The 18,320-nt window shown below is 29.1% G+C and overlaps 1 protein-coding gene across 1 annotated transcript in view; it reads left to right on the forward strand.

The window, feature by feature from the left end:
• RyR (Ryanodine receptor) overlaps nt 1-18,320 on the forward strand; it is a 559,410-nt gene that overhangs the window by 391,025 nt on the left and 150,065 nt on the right. The window contains exons 45-49 of the mRNA XM_075355178.1: nt 511-634; nt 5,583-5,673; nt 6,445-6,627; nt 9,381-9,549; nt 16,591-16,805. Of these exons, the coding sequence (XP_075211293.1) occupies nt 511-634; nt 5,583-5,673; nt 6,445-6,627; nt 9,381-9,549; nt 16,591-16,805 (782 nt within the window). The remainder of the gene's footprint in view (nt 1-510; nt 635-5,582; nt 5,674-6,444; nt 6,628-9,380; nt 9,550-16,590; nt 16,806-18,320) is intronic.

Genomic DNA, 18,320 nt, shown 5'->3' on the forward strand with positions numbered 1-18,320 from the left:
AATAGATGGAGTCAGCTTTGACGTAAGGGACCTACTGCTACACAAAACACCAGATGATGATTTAATTAGTAGTCTTATGTTATTGAAAATTAATAATCACTTTTTGTATAGACTATGTTGAATTCATAGTCAGTTAAACAGCAGTAGGAAAAACATAAAGGTTATGTATTAAAATAACATCAAAGTTATATATTCTCTTAAAAAATTCAGATTGTGAATAAACTGCATTTAATTCTGTGATTAACTAATTTACTGTTTCAGTTTCTTAATAATAATATATTACAAATTTTATCAAAAATTTCATAGCTGAATTTTTAAAAACATTTTTAAATAATGGAGCACTCTCATATCTTGAATACTACTTTTTTCAATTTTATTTTTTAAAGTTTTTACAAATGACATCTTTTAAACCTTTTTTTTATCAATTTTTAGTAGTATATATTTTTCTTCTTGATCATTTTGAGAATACCTGTCCATTTTTAATTAATTGTAATTGTTCAATTCATCTAGGAAACGCCTCAGGATGTTGAAAAGCCTGGTGCATTAAAACGACTTTATAACTTCATTAATGCTGTCAAAGAACTCGAAGAAGCGCCTAAAGAAGAAGAGGAACCAGAAAAGAAGACACCAGAAGGTATTCAATTTCTATATTACTTCTTTTTAATACTAAGTTATAACTGATAAAAAATCAATGTAAGATTGATATCTAAGAAAAAAGTTTAGTAAGGTCAAGTTAAATGCAGTATAATATGGCTTTAAAAAACAGTTGTGGGTTTCTTGAGTTTGTTTTAACAATGAGGAGTGCAGTATGTCACAGAATTGAATTGAATCACTATAGCTTAATGAATTACTTATTTGTTGATCTCAATAGTGTTAATTTTAAAATTTGACTTCTGCTTTTTTTTTAAATTAATGATTGATGAAAAGAATTAAGTTTCTTTTAAATTATCCTGCTTCTGGTGAGAGACTGTTATTGTAATCTCTTAATAGATTGTTTTTTTTTTATAATGAAAATTGAATTTCACAGTTAGTATGTGATTTCTAAAGTGTTAAAATCTGACATTGCAAAGGTTTTGTCTTCTATCTTCCTTTATCTATCACAACAAAAAGTACAAACAAATCTGATACTGAATCCTATTTACTTTGATTCTGAGAGCAAAGATTAATGGAGTTATCAGTTAGTGTAGATTTTTTTAAATGTAACAGTAATCATGGATTATTTGATTTATGCTTGGTAGGGGCCATTTCAACAACTTGTTCACAGGATAGATTTATTTGTGGTTAGGCCTTATAAAAATGTAAGACTCAAATCAAGACATAATGACATTAACATGAATAATTTTTGCTAATCTGTATAAAAGATCATATGATGCAGGTTTTAAAGCAAGAAATCCTGCTTTCTTTTTCAGCAGCCAAAGAAATATCATCTAGCCTGACGGTTATAGACAAGGAAACATTCACAATGGATCAGTTGTGTTTAAATCCTTTTTAGGGATAAATAAAAATTTACATTTCTCATATTAAATCAGTAGGATTCAATTGTGAAAAGTTCCTAATAAGATATGTACTGATTGTTTTAGACAATAACAACCTTATGGTGGGGTTCTGTTATTGGTTCTGGAAATGTCCTCCAAGTGCATGCTGAAATCATGTCCATTAATCAAGCTTAGTATTTGAGATATACTTAAGCAACATCCTGCAGTCCTATGATATAGGACACTAAAAAATGAAATTAGTCTCATTTCCAGTAAAATGAAATTAGACTAATTTCCAGTATTGGTTGTCCATACACTCCAGTTAGAGTCAGGTTAATTTTTAAATGAAAGTATAACAAAAATAGAACAACCAGAAAATAAAACTTGTGTTTTGTAAGTTAAAAACCCTCCTCAGAACCTTAGTCAACTCAAAGATGTCTGGAAGACTTTTTCAAGTATGGATGAGATATATGAAGTATAAATAAAAATATGTAGCATGTCAGATATTCTAAGGAGCTCTTCATTCAAGAGAAATCTGATAAATGATTTTAATATTTTGATAGTTCATAATTCCCTAATATTAATGTTTTTTTTGTTATTTTTTGCATTAATAGCTATTACTTTCAGTATTACCTTCAATTATCTCCTTACCAATATGATTATTACTCAATAATTGTATTCAAATTGTTCATTATTTATAATTATATATTGGTATTAAGATATGTTTGGTTACTTGAAATTCTTAGTTTTTATTTATAGATCAGGATAATGAAATGAAATTTAGACATTAATCAGATAAAATAATTTAATCATAATTGGCTTCATAAAACCTGAAAATATGCAACCACAACTCCCCAGAAGCATATAGGCACGTATAGAAGCATATATGGCGGTTTGCATATAGGCACTGTGGAATTGCAGCACCCCCTATTTCCACTTTATATTATCAATAAAATTTAATATAATGAGTCCATTTTTTTTTAATTCTTTCTTCATACTTGTACAGTATACAATCCTTAAGCTTAATGTCAGTAGCCATCCTCCAGTTTATGAAAAAGATACAAAAATTTTTGTATGGAACTGTGAAGCGCAGAGTTCCAGTGGCGTGGTGTTTGGCTGTTGTGTGTATGTGCACATAGGAAGCTGCAAGGGACAGAGAGCACTGTCGCTTCCGCAGTTCCAACCCTGGCATGCTGGTGGAAGGTAGTTTTTTACTCCGCATGTGTTGTGCTTAAAAATTATACATCGTATTATTGAATGTGATAAAGTGTAGAATTAGATTATTCTTGCGTAATTAGATTATGCTTGCATCGGTCCCGCCGATAGAACTTCAGATCAAGAGCAGGAAAGTGAGAGCGGAAGGGTGTGGTAGAGCTGAGACCGAGGCGATGACCCGACAGTGGTGGAAGGAAGTATGGGCAGTGACTAACGCTGCAGCCTGGACCAGAAGGTTAATAAGTTATTTGGACGCATGGCTGGATTGCCAACATGGTGAGGTGAACTTTTACATAACACAGATGATGTCGGGTCTTGGATGTTTTGGTTACTATTTAAAAAGATTCAGCAAGAGAGACACATCCAACTGCGACTACTGCCAGGAGGTGGATGACGCAGAGCATATGATATTCGAATGCCGGAGATGGGCACACAGACAATTCATAGCAGTTAATAACCTAAACGCAAATAACATAGTAGAGTGGTCACTAAGGAGGTAGCAGAACTGTAGTGTGGCTGGTTTTGGGGGTGCTCCTTGTGCTGGTCGCACCGGTTTGAGACAAATGGCATAAAGACCGAGACCCGGTTTCTGTCGGCGGGGATGGGGAACAGCATAGCCGGGCTTTGCCCTCGTCGGCGGGAATTAGAGGCAGGCAAGAAAAGATCTAGTACTGGGGCGGTTGACCTGCCGTGCCGGGTGTAAAACCGGTGGGCGGGAAGACTGCCTTAGAGTCAAAAGACACGTCCCTGGGCCGAGTATACTTAATTGGATGTCCGGCCCAGGGATGTAGGGGAAAAGATTATTATCATGCTTCAAGCCATTCTATTTAAAAATCCTCTTGACAGTTCCCATGACTACATCAGAGGTAGAACATTGCTTTTCAACATTGAAAAGAATAAAAACTTTTCTAAGAAGCCCCTTGAATTTGGAAAAACTAAATGCGCTTGCAGTGTTTTCAATGATGAAAAATTTTCTCAGTTGTGATCCAAAGACTGAAGAGAAAATTATTTCATAATTCACAAAATTTTTCATTAGTCTTAGCTTGATATGAAAAGTAAAAATATTTTTTTGGGTTCAACTAAGGGCTCATGAATAATAATATTTTTCCCATTTGGAAGTTAAGTTTTCTTGTTTCTTCCACTCTTTGGTAATATAATGTTTATCTTTAGCTCGGCTGTCCCACTCGCAAAGAAAACAAACACATGTACTTAAAGTATAGCCTGACTGCATGCCTAACAAATTAGCTATAACTTTCAAATCACCACATATGTTACAGCTATGTTTTTTATAATTTATTTTTTTCAAGAACGTCTTTCATCACATCATAGTCTCTTTCAAATTAATTTGCAATTGGTATCAAAGAATATTTGTTACCGTCGTGTAATAGAAACACTTTTAAACTATACTTGGATGAAAAGACGCTAGTCCTCAGATTTATGAACTTGTTTTAAGTGCCTCATAAGCTGATCAGTATGTGTACAATAAACCAAATTATTTTCATCAATGAAGTACTGAGAAAGTTCTTATTGTCAGCTTCGAAACCCCAAAATTTTTGTATTTTTTTTAAGTAAATTCCATCCTTGCAGTCTTGATCCTAACAGTTCAGCTTGATTTTTTGATAAATTTAAATCCCTAACCCAATCATTTAATTCACCTTGTGATATAAGATGTGACTTAATGGAAGATAATTCAAAATTCAAAATCAAAATCATTGTTGTCTTCTTCAGTACTGCCTGATTCTTCATCGCTGCTTTTGAAACAGGTGGCTCAGGAACTGGAATAATTTCACTGTGAGGTACAGCCCTGATTGCAGACTACAATGAAGAATATTTTACAGTATGTTTAGCTTTTTTAGAAATTCTAGACACACTTGTTAAACAAAAGTAGCAGTCGGTTACACGATCCTTTGGTTCATGCCAAACCATAGGTACACCAAATGGCAAAGCCTTCTGTGTACCTTTCAGCCATCCTCTTAAATACACAGAACAATTAGTGCACACTATATGAGGAGCCCATGTCTTATCCTGATCACAAATTTTACATTGAAACTACAATTGATATGCTTTTTTAATTAAAGATGTAATGTCTTTTTCTATTTGATTTTATGGTAAACTCACCACATACATAACAAAAGGCATCCACATCATTTACACAATTTCGAGGCATTATGACTCTGCACTGTTAATAAACTTAAGACAGCAATAAGACTGAACAAAATGAATTCTTTCTAAAATCCAGTGCTTAATACAAACAACACAGGTATATATTCATCTACGTGCTTTGAACTGCACAGACATGATTAATCTTGACCATGAAGGCTTACTCTTCAGTATTAGATGTATCATGATATGTGACTATGATATGATTTAATTCTTTGTCTAGTATTGTTTATTTGTAACTTACATATTACGTTAACAAAGTTAAACAATAAAAAATGAGCTAACAAAATAGAATATATGAGCTTAAAATGCTAACTATACGTTGAAAAATGAAAAAATTGTTTAATTAAAATTAAAAATTTTTTTTAAAATGGTGGGTGATAGAAAGATTCTGAGTTCATATTTATTTTCAGCATCAAAAAAACAGATTAAAATCATGTATCGCATGTTAGGAAACAAAAATTATGTTTATCAGTGATATTTTTTTAGGACTCTATGGAATTTAGAAAATTAGTCATGATAGTTCTGCAAAAATAAACTGTGTTTGATACAGTAGTTAGGGATAAACTTGTATTTAAAATAAGCAATTTCAGATGCATATTTAATTTGTGGTTTACTTAAATAAATCTTGTTAATATAAAAATAAATGATTAAATACCTAAATTTTATATAAAAATACTTTTATAGTTAAAAATAATTATATATATTACATAAAATTATTTTTTTTTACAGAGGTCTTCAGAAAAGTATTGATTAGCACAATTGTGAAGTGGGCTGAAGAAACCCAAATTGAGTCTTCAAAACTTGTACGTGAGATGTTCAGGTCAGTTGTCTTTTTACAGCTAATATAAGATAACGCAGTTACACAACTCTTAACATTCTTTTTCATTGATTCTAGAGTAATTTCATTGATTCCTATTTCATTGATTCAAGAGTAGATTGTAGTTAGTCCAGTTTCTTTTTCTGTAAGCTCCAGAAAAAAATTATACAAGAAATGCATGTGCTATGATTATGTGGATGTATACTGTAAAATATTATAGAAAATTTTTATAACTGTAAATATAGAATGGAAGAACAATTTTGTTGGGGCTCTGTTACAGTTTGGAAATATTCTCCAGGTGTTGGGGAATGGCAAAATTAGAATTTACGAAAGAAATAATTGTGGATGTAGTATGTAAGAGGTATATTGAACCTGAGAGATTGATGGAGAATAGAATGGAAAGTTAAAATTATGATCACATTAAAACAATTAACTTTATATAGTTTCTCAGAGTTTATTAGAGCAATTTAACTTTATATTCAAGTTAAATAATCTTTTATATCTACTAATGTTCATTTTAATTACTTCAAAACATTTTTTGGTAACAAAGGTCTAATAAAATCATTATTTATTGATTTCATTGCCAAAGAGATTTTACTTTTATTCACTGAAAATAATTAATTATTCTTTTTTTATTTTATCTTGAGTTATTTAAAAAAAATACAGTTCTTTTGTTGTAAAAGTTTAAAATTAATATAAAAATGTTTGTTTTGTATAAAAAAAAACTTGTAATTAAATTTTTTTTATAAATAAATATTTAACATTTTTCTTCAGTTTGTTAGTGCGTCAGTATGACACTGTTGGAGAATTAGTCCGGGCATTAGAAAAAACATATGTTATCAACAACAAGACTAAGGAAGATGCCGCTCTTATGTGGGTAGGCTTAAGTCAGATACGTGCTCTTTTACCAGTACAAATGTCACAAGAAGAAGAAGGTCTTATGCGTGAACGTTTATGGTAAGAAATTATTTTTAATTAGGTAAGAAATTATTTTTCTTGAACTTATTAACTCATTGTTTTTAATTTCTACTAGTCTTCTAATAGAATTATATTTTCTTCTGTTTGATCTGAGACCCACTCCCTGATCTATACAAAATATATTTTCAAGATTTTCTTTACTCACAACTTCTTTATATTCAATAATTATTTCTTTATTTCACACCTCCAAGTCCTTCATGTTTTGATTAATTCCTTCAACTAATTGTGTAACGGTTCACAGTAACATAATTCCTTGCCCACTTTTCAATTAATTCTACAATATTTCACTATCTAAGTAGCTAAATGTCTTCACAAGTTCCGCCTTGAAGTGGTGGATATTTAGAAGTTATTGACTCCCTAAACTCTTTTCCTCATCTATGTGACTTATTTTTCTCCACACTTATTCAAATTTTCCTTCTACTTTTTTGCTTATTCTATTAATTTAGCTGGTGGAATTCTTGTCTTATGTAATAACAGATCACAGTAGTTGTCTAACCTCTCTTTCTTACTTAGTTACTATTCCTCTTAAACTCTTGTGAGAATTTTCTGACATAGTAGCAAACAAGGAGATAATAGAAAAACTACTTTCTCATCCATTCTCATTCTCAGTTTTTGAAAAGACCTACTGATGTTTTTTTTTTACAAATTTCATTCCTCAAGAATTGCATCTGAACTAACTCAATCAATATATTTTTTAAAGCCTTTGACCACCAGTGCTTTCCAGACATTCTATACAGATTGTTTATAAAGAATTCCTAAGAATTTTGAGAATCTTTTCTCTAAAATTCTTTCAAAGATTTTCACAACATGTATGTATTGCTTTGTAATTATTTCAGTGTTTTCTGAACACATTTTTTATTTATTTTCAATTTTTACTTACTTTTATTTGTTTCTAATTAGCTGTTATTTTCTCTATTTGCCCACACACTTCCAAATATTTTAGCAGTTTCACTTGTCACATGTTCTTTCTTTTTCACTTTTTATATATTTGATTGCTTCTGTTCACTATCCCTTTATCATTAGTACCATCATCATCTGTTTATCTCTTCTGAGGCAGACTCCTTGCACTATGTCCATCTCTATTCTCTCTAATGAAATTTTTAAGATTTTGATAACTCCCACTTCCTTTGAGATCATCTATAATTTTTACTCTTTTCCAAACTTTTTTATTTCCACCTTCTACTGAACCTGTTAGCATGTTTTAATCAATCCTTCTCCTCTGATGGCTCAAGTCTTCTGTTAACACAGTACTTAACCATGTGTACTATTTTGCTTGTTGAATTTTCCTTCTTTTGTGCAGACATTCTAGTTGATTTATAATTAGTGTAGAAACTTTCATTACTTTATTTTTCCTAACATTCATTCTCATTTCATATTCCATCATACATCTACTAATTTTGAAAACATCTGTTAAATATCCAGTGCTTCATCTCCTACAAAAATCATTTTATCCATGAACCTTATACAGTTTATTCTCTTTTTGCTTACAATGATCCCTTCATCTTCTATGGTACCTTTGTTCATATCTTCAATATACATATTAAACAAGATTGGTAATTGGCAGCATCCTAATCTTACTTCTCTTCCTAGGTCAAACCAATGAGTTTGAGCATCCTTTATTTTCATAGCTCATTCTCTAATTCAAGTACAGCTCTTTAATTAATTTTCTACTCTTTGACTTCTTAATATTTTCCTTAGTTTATCCAGATACAGTCAAATGTGTTTTCTGTGTCTTTAAAATATGTACTTTCATCTCTATCCTATATATTTCTCATCATTAGTTCATATTAGCTCAATAACATCCTTCGCCTTCCTTTCCTAAATATATTCTTAAACGAATATATTTAAAGAATGTATTATTCTTATTCTGAATATATTCTGATAATATTCTTCTGCAACCTCTTCCTCCACTTTTTTAACTCGGTCTTCTGTTCAGAATTTGCAGAAGCTTTGTTAAAAGCCAAAATTAAACTGATTGTTCTGTAATTTTGATAATTTATTGCACCATGCTTTTTTCATTTGGAATCATAATTATTTTAAGAAAAGATTCTGGTCATATCATACTATTGTAGATTGGATTGCATAATTTTATGGTCTCTTGAAATCTTTTTTAAGAGAATGTACCTGCCACTTCATTTTCATTCCTTCAGTTAGAACATTACTGGAAACAATATTCAGGTCACTTATAAATTGAATAATAAAGGTGAATAATAAAGGCCAATAAAGAGGTCTGTTCTTTATTGACCTTTAATAGTCTTCAAAAGCAATATGTTTAGAACCCACATAGTGTCTCTCTGTGTTATTGATGAACTCTGTCTTATCTCTGATCCATATAAAATTGGTAGATACCAGCATGATCCAATAAAGTTTTACTTCTATTTCCCTTTGAAACTTTTCTTCTAAGAGTATGGTAGATGGTTCTACATATATGATCAAGACTTACTCAGCTTAACAGTACCTCTGTACTTGGCTTAAATTCCACTCCTGCTATCTGACAGACTTAATCTATTCTAAACATTCATTTTCAACATTATAAAACTTTTAACCTAAGTCGTAAATTTTCAGAATATACATTTAATATTCTTGGATGTATGAAACCATACAGCTAATGGACACTATATCTTCCATTGGACCCTTTTTAATAACAGGACTGTGTAAATATTAAAAATAAAGTAATTTACATTACATCACTTTAGAGTCTGTATTTAAGTAATTATTTTTCCTTTTTGCAGGAAATTGGTCAACAATCATACCTTCTTCCAGCATCCAGATCTTATTAGAGTTTTACGTGTTCATGAAAATGTTATGGCAGTGATGATGAATACCCTTGGACGTCGAGCTCAGGCCCAATCAGATGCCCCACAAGCAGGACAGGAAGGAGAACCTGTTACTAAGGAGAAAGTGTGTAACTCTTTATTCAAATAATTTTTCTTGAACTTATTCAGAATCTGTTAATAGACATTTATATATTTAAATATAAAAAAATTTAACATTTTTAAGGTGTGTGTCAAGAAGATTTTTCAGGTGAATCAGTATTATTGCCTGCTGAAAAATATTTTTTTTTATAATGTACAACAGCCGGTTTTTTTCTGGTGACTCCTTTTTAAAAAATAATTTATTTAAATTAAAATTTTTTTATTTTGTTATTAAGATCTGAGAAATATGTTTTAAACGTATATGCTAATAATAAGGTAGTGTAATTAAGATTCCACTAATAATATCAAATTCTCTTAAGGAATTGAAGGTGTTCCACCATCGCTCAGATAACTACAAAAACCAATTCATCTAGTGAACTACCTTTGACACTAATACAAACATTGGACACAATTTGTATTACAGTACAAAAAAAGAGTTATGCTGAACAGTTATTGAATTAAGTTGGAAAGAAATAAGTGGAAAAATGTGCTTCATGTTCATCACTTTTAACACTCATTCAACTATTATTCAACTCTTTCAACCCTGTTTACCTTTTAACCATTAAAAAACATTTACGTACAACATTGTTTCACTTCTGCAAACACGCTAGTAATTTGTGGTACTTAAGGTTTCTGTGTCAATTTTCTGGATGTAGCTGTGGTAACATTCCAGTTGTGATTTTCTTTTTAAATATTATTTTTATCTTGTTGCTGTATAAAGAGCAGTACATAGTTTTTGCCCATACCAGATCCTTCTTCATTATTCTGATATAAATTGTTTTGCTGAATTTTCTAAAATTTGGTTGATTGTTTTCTATGTGCTGTCAGTAGTTATAGTAAAATCATTGAACTCAGTTGTCTTTCATAAAATTCATTTCTCTGTGCAAACTGTTACAGTAGAAGCTGGTACTTTACATTGCACAGTAATAGTTATGTCAATAACTATTCAACTGATATATCATTAGTATGCATATTTTTAATGTAAATATCAAGTGTGATTTTAAAATCTTGAATAATTTTAAACCAAAAATGGTAGTATCTGCTTCTTTTTTAGGTACTTTCAGTTTCATGGATAAATCTTTTTGTTAGTAAGGTTTCATTTTGTAACATAATTTGCAGTGTGAAGAGACATGTCAAATAAATCAAAACTAACATCCATGCTTCTCAATTAAACTCACTGGAAATTGTGAAATTCTTTTATAGCTTTCATTTTTAGCTTAAGCATAAACGGATTAATAAGGGATTTAAGATAAGGTGATACTTATTACTGTTCCATCAGTTTTTTTTATAACAATCATTTCTGAATTTAAAAGCTATAAAAATCTGTTAATCTTTCAGATTTATGTAATGTAAATCAGTAAATTGGATGATCAACAAATCCTTCAAAATCTACATTGTTTCATTGATTAGACTGCTGTAATATAATGAAAAACATCAAAAGGTATAAAACGTTCACCAATTTAACATAATTTCTTTTTAAATCACTCATTAAATTAAAACTATTTCTAATCAAATAACATGGCAGTTACTGTAATTTATGAAATGTCTCTTAATAACAATTTTGCTTAGTGTTGAAGTTGGAACACTTAATCTGAAAATAACTGGTTATATTTTATTACTTTTTGTGCATTTTTGGGAGGCAGCATAGTTTTGGCATGACCAAATCTGAAATAATAAGCCTACTATACTGCAGAGCTTACTTAATAAATTGTTCCAATTATAATGACAAACAAATTAGAGATCACATAAATTTTTACATATGATCTTGTCTATAATTTTGTGAACCTGCTATTATAATTAGTTTTAACCAAGATTACTTTGATCATTACTTTCATCAGACGTTTCTTTATTTTATTTTACTTACTTTATTTTTAGGTTTATTAATGACTTTATTTTTATTAATTTCCTCTTTCAATTTGTTTTAGGCATACATTAATTTTACCTGTTTAAGATGTATACCATCTTGATTCAGTTTTTCTGTTTCATCAGTATGTTTAATTCTGGTTCCAAAGTTTTTTTAAATACTTCTTAGCAGCCTAAACTAAATCTTTATTTGGTAACTTCATTTAATCATTAGTGAATTATACAGTGACAGTTTATGAAACAATCTTTAGTTCTGATTTAAACAACTATCAGTGACAAGTTTTTATAAATATTTAGATATTATCTTTTTAAGGATATTATGCTATAATTTTTGGAGTACAACTTCTTCAATGTCAAAAAATTGTAATTGCAAATGCTGAAGTTACTTTAATAATTATCTGTTATACTGTTATATAACTGTATTTCAGTATCTTCAGCATTCCTTTCTAAGTGAATAAATGAAGCTACCCCTAACTCCAAATGTTAATTTACAATAAAAAAAAATAAAATAAAATAAAAGGTTCAAATGTAAGAAAAACCCCCAGCCATGAATTAAATAACAACTACACAGAAAAGAACTGGTTAAACTTAACAAAATTAAAATAAACAGGTGATTAAATGAGGTTTATAATAATAAATTTGTTCTTAAAAATTAAGTAATAAAAAAACATATGTAATTATCTTTATAAACTGAATTTTAAAATAAAATTTGGTCCATGAGGTTTTTTACATATAGATATATAATTATTTTATTTAGGTTTTTTAACTTATAAGAGTTATTTTATAACATAACGTTATTTTAAATTAAATACTATTTAATTTGATTAAATTTGTATTTAAATTTACCCTTATTCAATAATTATTTAATTTAAATTAAATTTTATTTTATTATATAATTTTATTGATGCATTTAATTAAATAATTTATTTGATATGATTATTTTTACAAAAACTAGTTTACATTTAATAAAAAATTTTATATATATTGTTTACTTTATTCAATAATATGGAATATACAATTCCTGTATAATAAATTTTTAAATTTAAAAAAAAAAATTTCCAGTTTATTATATTATAAAACATATGAAAGAGTTGTGAAAGTAGGTGACAAAAAAGAAGATATTCAATGTTGTAAAATTGAACAATAAATATAGTATTGAGTTATTTGAATAATTTCACCTGGTTCTTTAATAGATTACTTGTATTGAATTATCCTTTATTATTAGGTTTCTTTCCTTTTATGTCTGATCAACAATTCTTGATCCTCTACCTTTTTTTGTCTTCTCTGTTACTGTCTATAGAAACCACATTTCTTATATCTGCGAGTTGACAATTTTTTTTCTTGGTTCAGGTGCAGTGCTCAGCTCCATATGTGAGTATAAGGAGTTGGTACGTCTTAATAAAGAAAAAAAAATTATTCATCCTAGTAAAGCCTACTTTAAAGTATTTAATGCATATTAATTTAACATTTTTTTTTAATTTCCAAATTTTTATTTTTGTTTACTTTTAAGAATTTAGAACATTCCTTTTAAAGCATATGATTTTATTCCTTTCTTTTTTCCTTTCAAAATATTTCCTGTATCGCATTACACTTATTTCTTCTTTTGGCTTTTCTTGAATCTTAATCATCATCACTGATCCAACACTCTTCATTTATAATAGCCACTGCACCAACAGATTGTTATTCAGAATGCAGGTGATTCTAAATTTAGGTATTGCATTAATTTCAACACTATCACTATTTATGTTGATAAGCTTAATTAAATTAAAGCAGTAAGATTATCATATGTAGCCGTCGTTTTTCCTTGTTAGATATTAGAATAATATAATCATATACAGTACAGCCAAGTTAATATCCATTGCAAAGATAAAATTAACTAATCAATTTTTATTTTTAAAATTATTATTTTTTTAATTTTAGATCAAATCAATTACTATGTTCATACCACTAAAAAATGCTTACAGCATTCATTGAACTACACCCAGACCGTAAGGGAACAGTCTTTCCATCTTATCCAGGACCCAACAGCTTATACTTGCCCACTTATTGTAGTGGTTATTTTATTTTCCTATTATCTTAGCAGTGTAACACATCTTATCTTTTGTTATTATTAAGTATAAATTATAACACATGAATGTTGACTGGTAACATATTGTAAAACTGTGTAAATTAGTTTAAAATTTGTAATATTGATTATCCTCCATCTTTGAAATTCATTTTATCATTTTTACCTCTTAATACATAGCTAAATAAATACACTAGTTCAGTTGTTAGTAGCGTGTTGTCATTTTTTTTAAAGATATTTCCTGCATACAGTGGCACTATGACCGGTAAGAATTTGGTTTGAGAGCAAAGAGTAAAGTTTTTAATTACTATGTAGTGAATATTATACCTAAAGTCTAATGATTACACAGTTACCTTGCTTATAAAGATTTTTTTTTGTTACAATTTTTGTACATTAACATTCATTTTGATGGCTTCATTTGTTATTGCTTAATCAGTAGCATATTTTTTTACTGTGTACTTATCAGAAAATTAAACAAACCAATTTTTTTTTGGGTGGAAGGCTTAAGATTGACCAAAGATGTTGATTTGTTCATGATGATGAATTTAAATCCTGCACTGGCTTCAAACATCATTACTCTAACAAGTTTATTTTAGAGATACTGTAAGAAAATAAAAGGTTTCCTATATAACAGACAATATATGATTTGTGTTTATAATAAATACACTATAGAATTTGCTAGCAAAAACATATTTTTGCATAAGATTAGCGTTAGCAGAAAAAGATCATGATGTGCAATTTTTACCTGAATTTTTTCATTTGAATTTTTTCAGAAACAAAAAGATTTTATTTTTTACAGGTTACATTATACTGTATATATTTCTATCAGTTTATTTTAATTAAACTAAAAATAATAATTTTATTTCAGTAAAATTAAATTTGTTTTAAACTATTTTTTAATTAAAGCGTATAATAAATATTTCTTAAAGGGAATACTTACGTGTACATGCAGATGACTTTTATGAATGTAGGTAAATGTTAATTAAAGACTAAAATTGAAAATTGATACTGGTTGATGATTAAAAAACCTAATACGTTTGTGAGGCTCTGCTTAAAAGGCTTTTTCTGTGATGTTAAAGGTCAGTTTGAAATTAGTGCTGGCAGTAGTTGCACTGGTACATTCAACTTACACTGGAAGTCAAATAGTTGTTGCATATACCTTTGCACTTATCACTGTTAATGAGCAAAACATGAAGTAGCATATTACCTGTAGATATTACAAACAGTACTGAAAATATTAAATAATAAATGTTGTATTCATTACTTGTATAACTTGATTAAAAGTAATTTAGTTGCAGTTAATTCAATTTTGTAATTACAAGGGACGTTCAATAATTAATGATACAAATTGATGTAGAGAAAAATGATTTTATTCAATGACAATGAAACTTACACTACTTTTCAACATAGTCTCCAGCAACATTTATACACTTGTTCCACCCATCTGTGAGCTTTTTGATTCTCACAGTGTAGAAGTTTTTACTTGCTGTTTGAACCATTCATGTACACTTTTTGACCGCTTTGTTGTCATCGAACTTCTTGCCGCGTAAAAAGTCTTTGAGTGGACCAAATAAATGAAAATCAGATGGGGCGAGGTCTGAGCTGTAAGCAGGATGTGGCAACACCTCCCATCCTCAACTTGTTGAATGTTTCTCCTGTTCTTTGAGCGATGTGGGGAGGAGAGAATCACACTTTTGAGAGAGTGCCCTGACATTTTCACCTTCATTGTGGGTCTCCCTTTCTATTGGAACATGTTAGAATAGTACTTATTGTTCACAGTACATTGTTCTTTTAAATAGTCACTAAAAATTGGGCCTTGTGAGTTCCAGAAGACTGTCAACATCAATGGTTGGTGTGTGAGTTTTCAATTTTTTTTGGCAGGTGAATCCAAATGTTTCTACTCAAGACTTTGCCATTTGGATTCGGGCTTGAAATGGTGTATCCATATTTCATCACAGGTTATTATATGATCTAGAAAGTCATTGCCTTCTGCTTCAAACCATTCTTTGAGCTCAGGACAAATGCAAATCCAGGTGTCTTTATGGGCTTGAGTCAACTGTCTTGGAATCCATCTCGAACACATTTTGCGATTAATTCAGCTCATCAAGAATAGTTGAATGCACAATTCCAATACTAATATTACACAGACTAGCAATTTGGGAAATTTTGACCATCTGTCTTCACGAATAGGATCATTTATGCGATTTTGTAGCATGGTAGTCAAAACTTAAACTGGTCTTCCTGAGTGATGGAGAACAGTCACACTTGTTCTTCCTGAATTAAACTGTTCCGCCCACTTATACACGTTACTACAGTTTAAACACTTTTCACCATACTGTTTTGATATTCTTGAGTAAATTTCTGCTGGTTTCACACCTTTTGATAGCAAAAATCTTATCACTGATCGTTGTTCTTCGGATGTACATGTTTCAAGTGGAACTGACATTCTGAAATCAACAAGAGTGACCTCTGCTAAATAACTTTATTTTATTTTATTTATTTTTAGTAATCTCTTTATTTGTTTAGTTTAATTGTGATTGAACAGCTGATTAAATGTGTTCCCAATATTGCCAACTTGACCCTCAAAAAGTTTCATTGTTATTGAATGAACCATTTTTTCTTTACATCAATTTATCTCATAATCATTGAACGTCCCTCGAATTTTATTCTAGTGAAGCATTTTCATTTGTTGTATCTTCTATAATTGAAATATTTAACAACTCACCAAAATTAACACATTTTAATCGATTAATCATACTTGTTCCCTTTTTAGAAATTGTAAGAACATATATTTATGTCATTTTGTTTGAAGTATTAAATAAAATTGAGTTATAAAAAAAATGCTTGCAATAAAACTGTTTGTTGTAAATTTAAAAAGCATTTGGCAATTAGCCATGATAATTAATTTGACATAAGTTAAATTTAATTTCCATTACATTATTATATTTTCCAAATGAACATAATGAATTGATTAATTTTAGATTATATAATTTTAATGATTTTGCTGTCCTGAAAGTGAATAATAAAATTTATTATTTTTTTATAATTTTATTCACTTGTATTCTTTCATTTATATACATTCATGTTTTGTGATTATAGGATACTTCTCATGAGATGGTTGTTGCATGCTGTAGATTTCTGTGTTATTTCTGCCGCACATCAAGACAGAATCAAAAGGCAATGTTTGATCATTTTGCCTTCTTATTAGAGAATAGTAACATTCTTCTTTCTCGACCTTCTCTGCGAGGCAGTACACCACTTGATGTTGCATACTCTTCTCTTATGGAAAATACAGAACTTGCTCTTGCTTTAAGGTAACTGAAACATAATTTTCTAGTAATTTTTATTAAAATTGTAGAAACATTCATTACTAAGAAGTTCAATTTTTTTTTTAACTTGTTAAAAGTTAATTTCTTCAATCAACAAAAATTCCCAGATTCAGATTTTTTTTTAAAAGTTCATTTTAAAAACTTTTTAAGGTTTTTAAAACATCTACTGCTTAGTTATTCATTAGTAGTTTATATTTCCCTGTGCTGAAATGGTTTAGTTCATGCAGTGCTTTATAGTTCAGATAGCTACTTTAAATGATATCTATTTATTTTTGTATATCTATTTATTTTTGTATGGTGCTACATGAATTTATTTTTTTGTGAAAAATTATTTGCCTGATAAATATATTCCTGCACATATGGTTGAGTAAAATTATTCATTCATGTTTATTGTGTGATAAGTGTAATTGCATGTATATTTTCCTACTTCAGTCATTACTTTTTTTGTAGATATATAAGTTATTACTTCTGTTGCACATACACATTATGTGTAATTAGAAATTTAGACTTATATGTCAAATAAGCCTAAATTTTGGCAACTTCTTTCTCTTAATGGATAAAAAGCATAAAATTTATAAATTTCCAGAACTGAATATTTTGTACATCTGTTTTGTTATATTCTCAAACATTATTTGAAAATTAAAAATTCTTACAATGTTATGAAAATTTGTTTGAATTATTGTGCTTAAAAACTGTTTTGCTGGTACACGTGTATTTTTTATCCTGAAAAAATATCATGTAAAGATATATCATTTTTCAGTAAATCTTGTTTTATCACTATATTTTATATGTTTTTTAACTGAAGAATTCTATGAAGTTTTCCTAGAAATAATAATAGAGTTTATGGCTCTGGTAGGCCATTGCAATGAATGAAGAGAAGGCAAGACCTTGCAGGGACAGAAATTGCTCTAAAAAAAAGTTGAGTATTTTTAGAAAGAAGTGGATGATCAAGTATTTTTAGGTTTAAGTTCAATAACCAGTTAACAATACAAGTAATATGGTAAAATAATACTTCCATGACATAAAAACTAGAAATTTTTTCTGTTCTGTAAAAATCATTAATTCTAATAAAGTAAACAAGATTAGAAGCATTTGTTAATGTATGTTTTAAGAATGTATGGTGTAAAAAATGAATGGCCTACTTTTCAAAATAAAGTTATATATGTCAAGAAAAAAAAAACAAATAGATAGCATTGTAATAAAAATTTTTTCTTTATGAACACTGTATTGTAAAAACAAGATCATTCGTAAATTTGTTGTAACCAGACACAGGTATTGGAATGAGAAATTCCTGAGCCCACATTTCTGTGGACATAGTATGCAGGATAGAACCAGGTTTGCTCACAGTTCTGTAGATATAGCATCAAATATCTTGTAATTTATAGCATCAAATATCTTGGGATTTTGTTAGCTAAATGAATTTTCCAGAAACTTTCTGGAACATTCACTTCTTATCATGTAGTACAGATTACTATTTTGTATGGACTGAATTACACATAA

Source organism: Lycorma delicatula, chromosome 2 (genome assembly GCF_047948215.1).
Source record: "Lycorma delicatula isolate Av1 chromosome 2, ASM4794821v1, whole genome shotgun sequence".
In the NCBI taxonomy this organism is placed as follows: domain Eukaryota; kingdom Metazoa; phylum Arthropoda; class Insecta; order Hemiptera; family Fulgoridae; genus Lycorma; species Lycorma delicatula.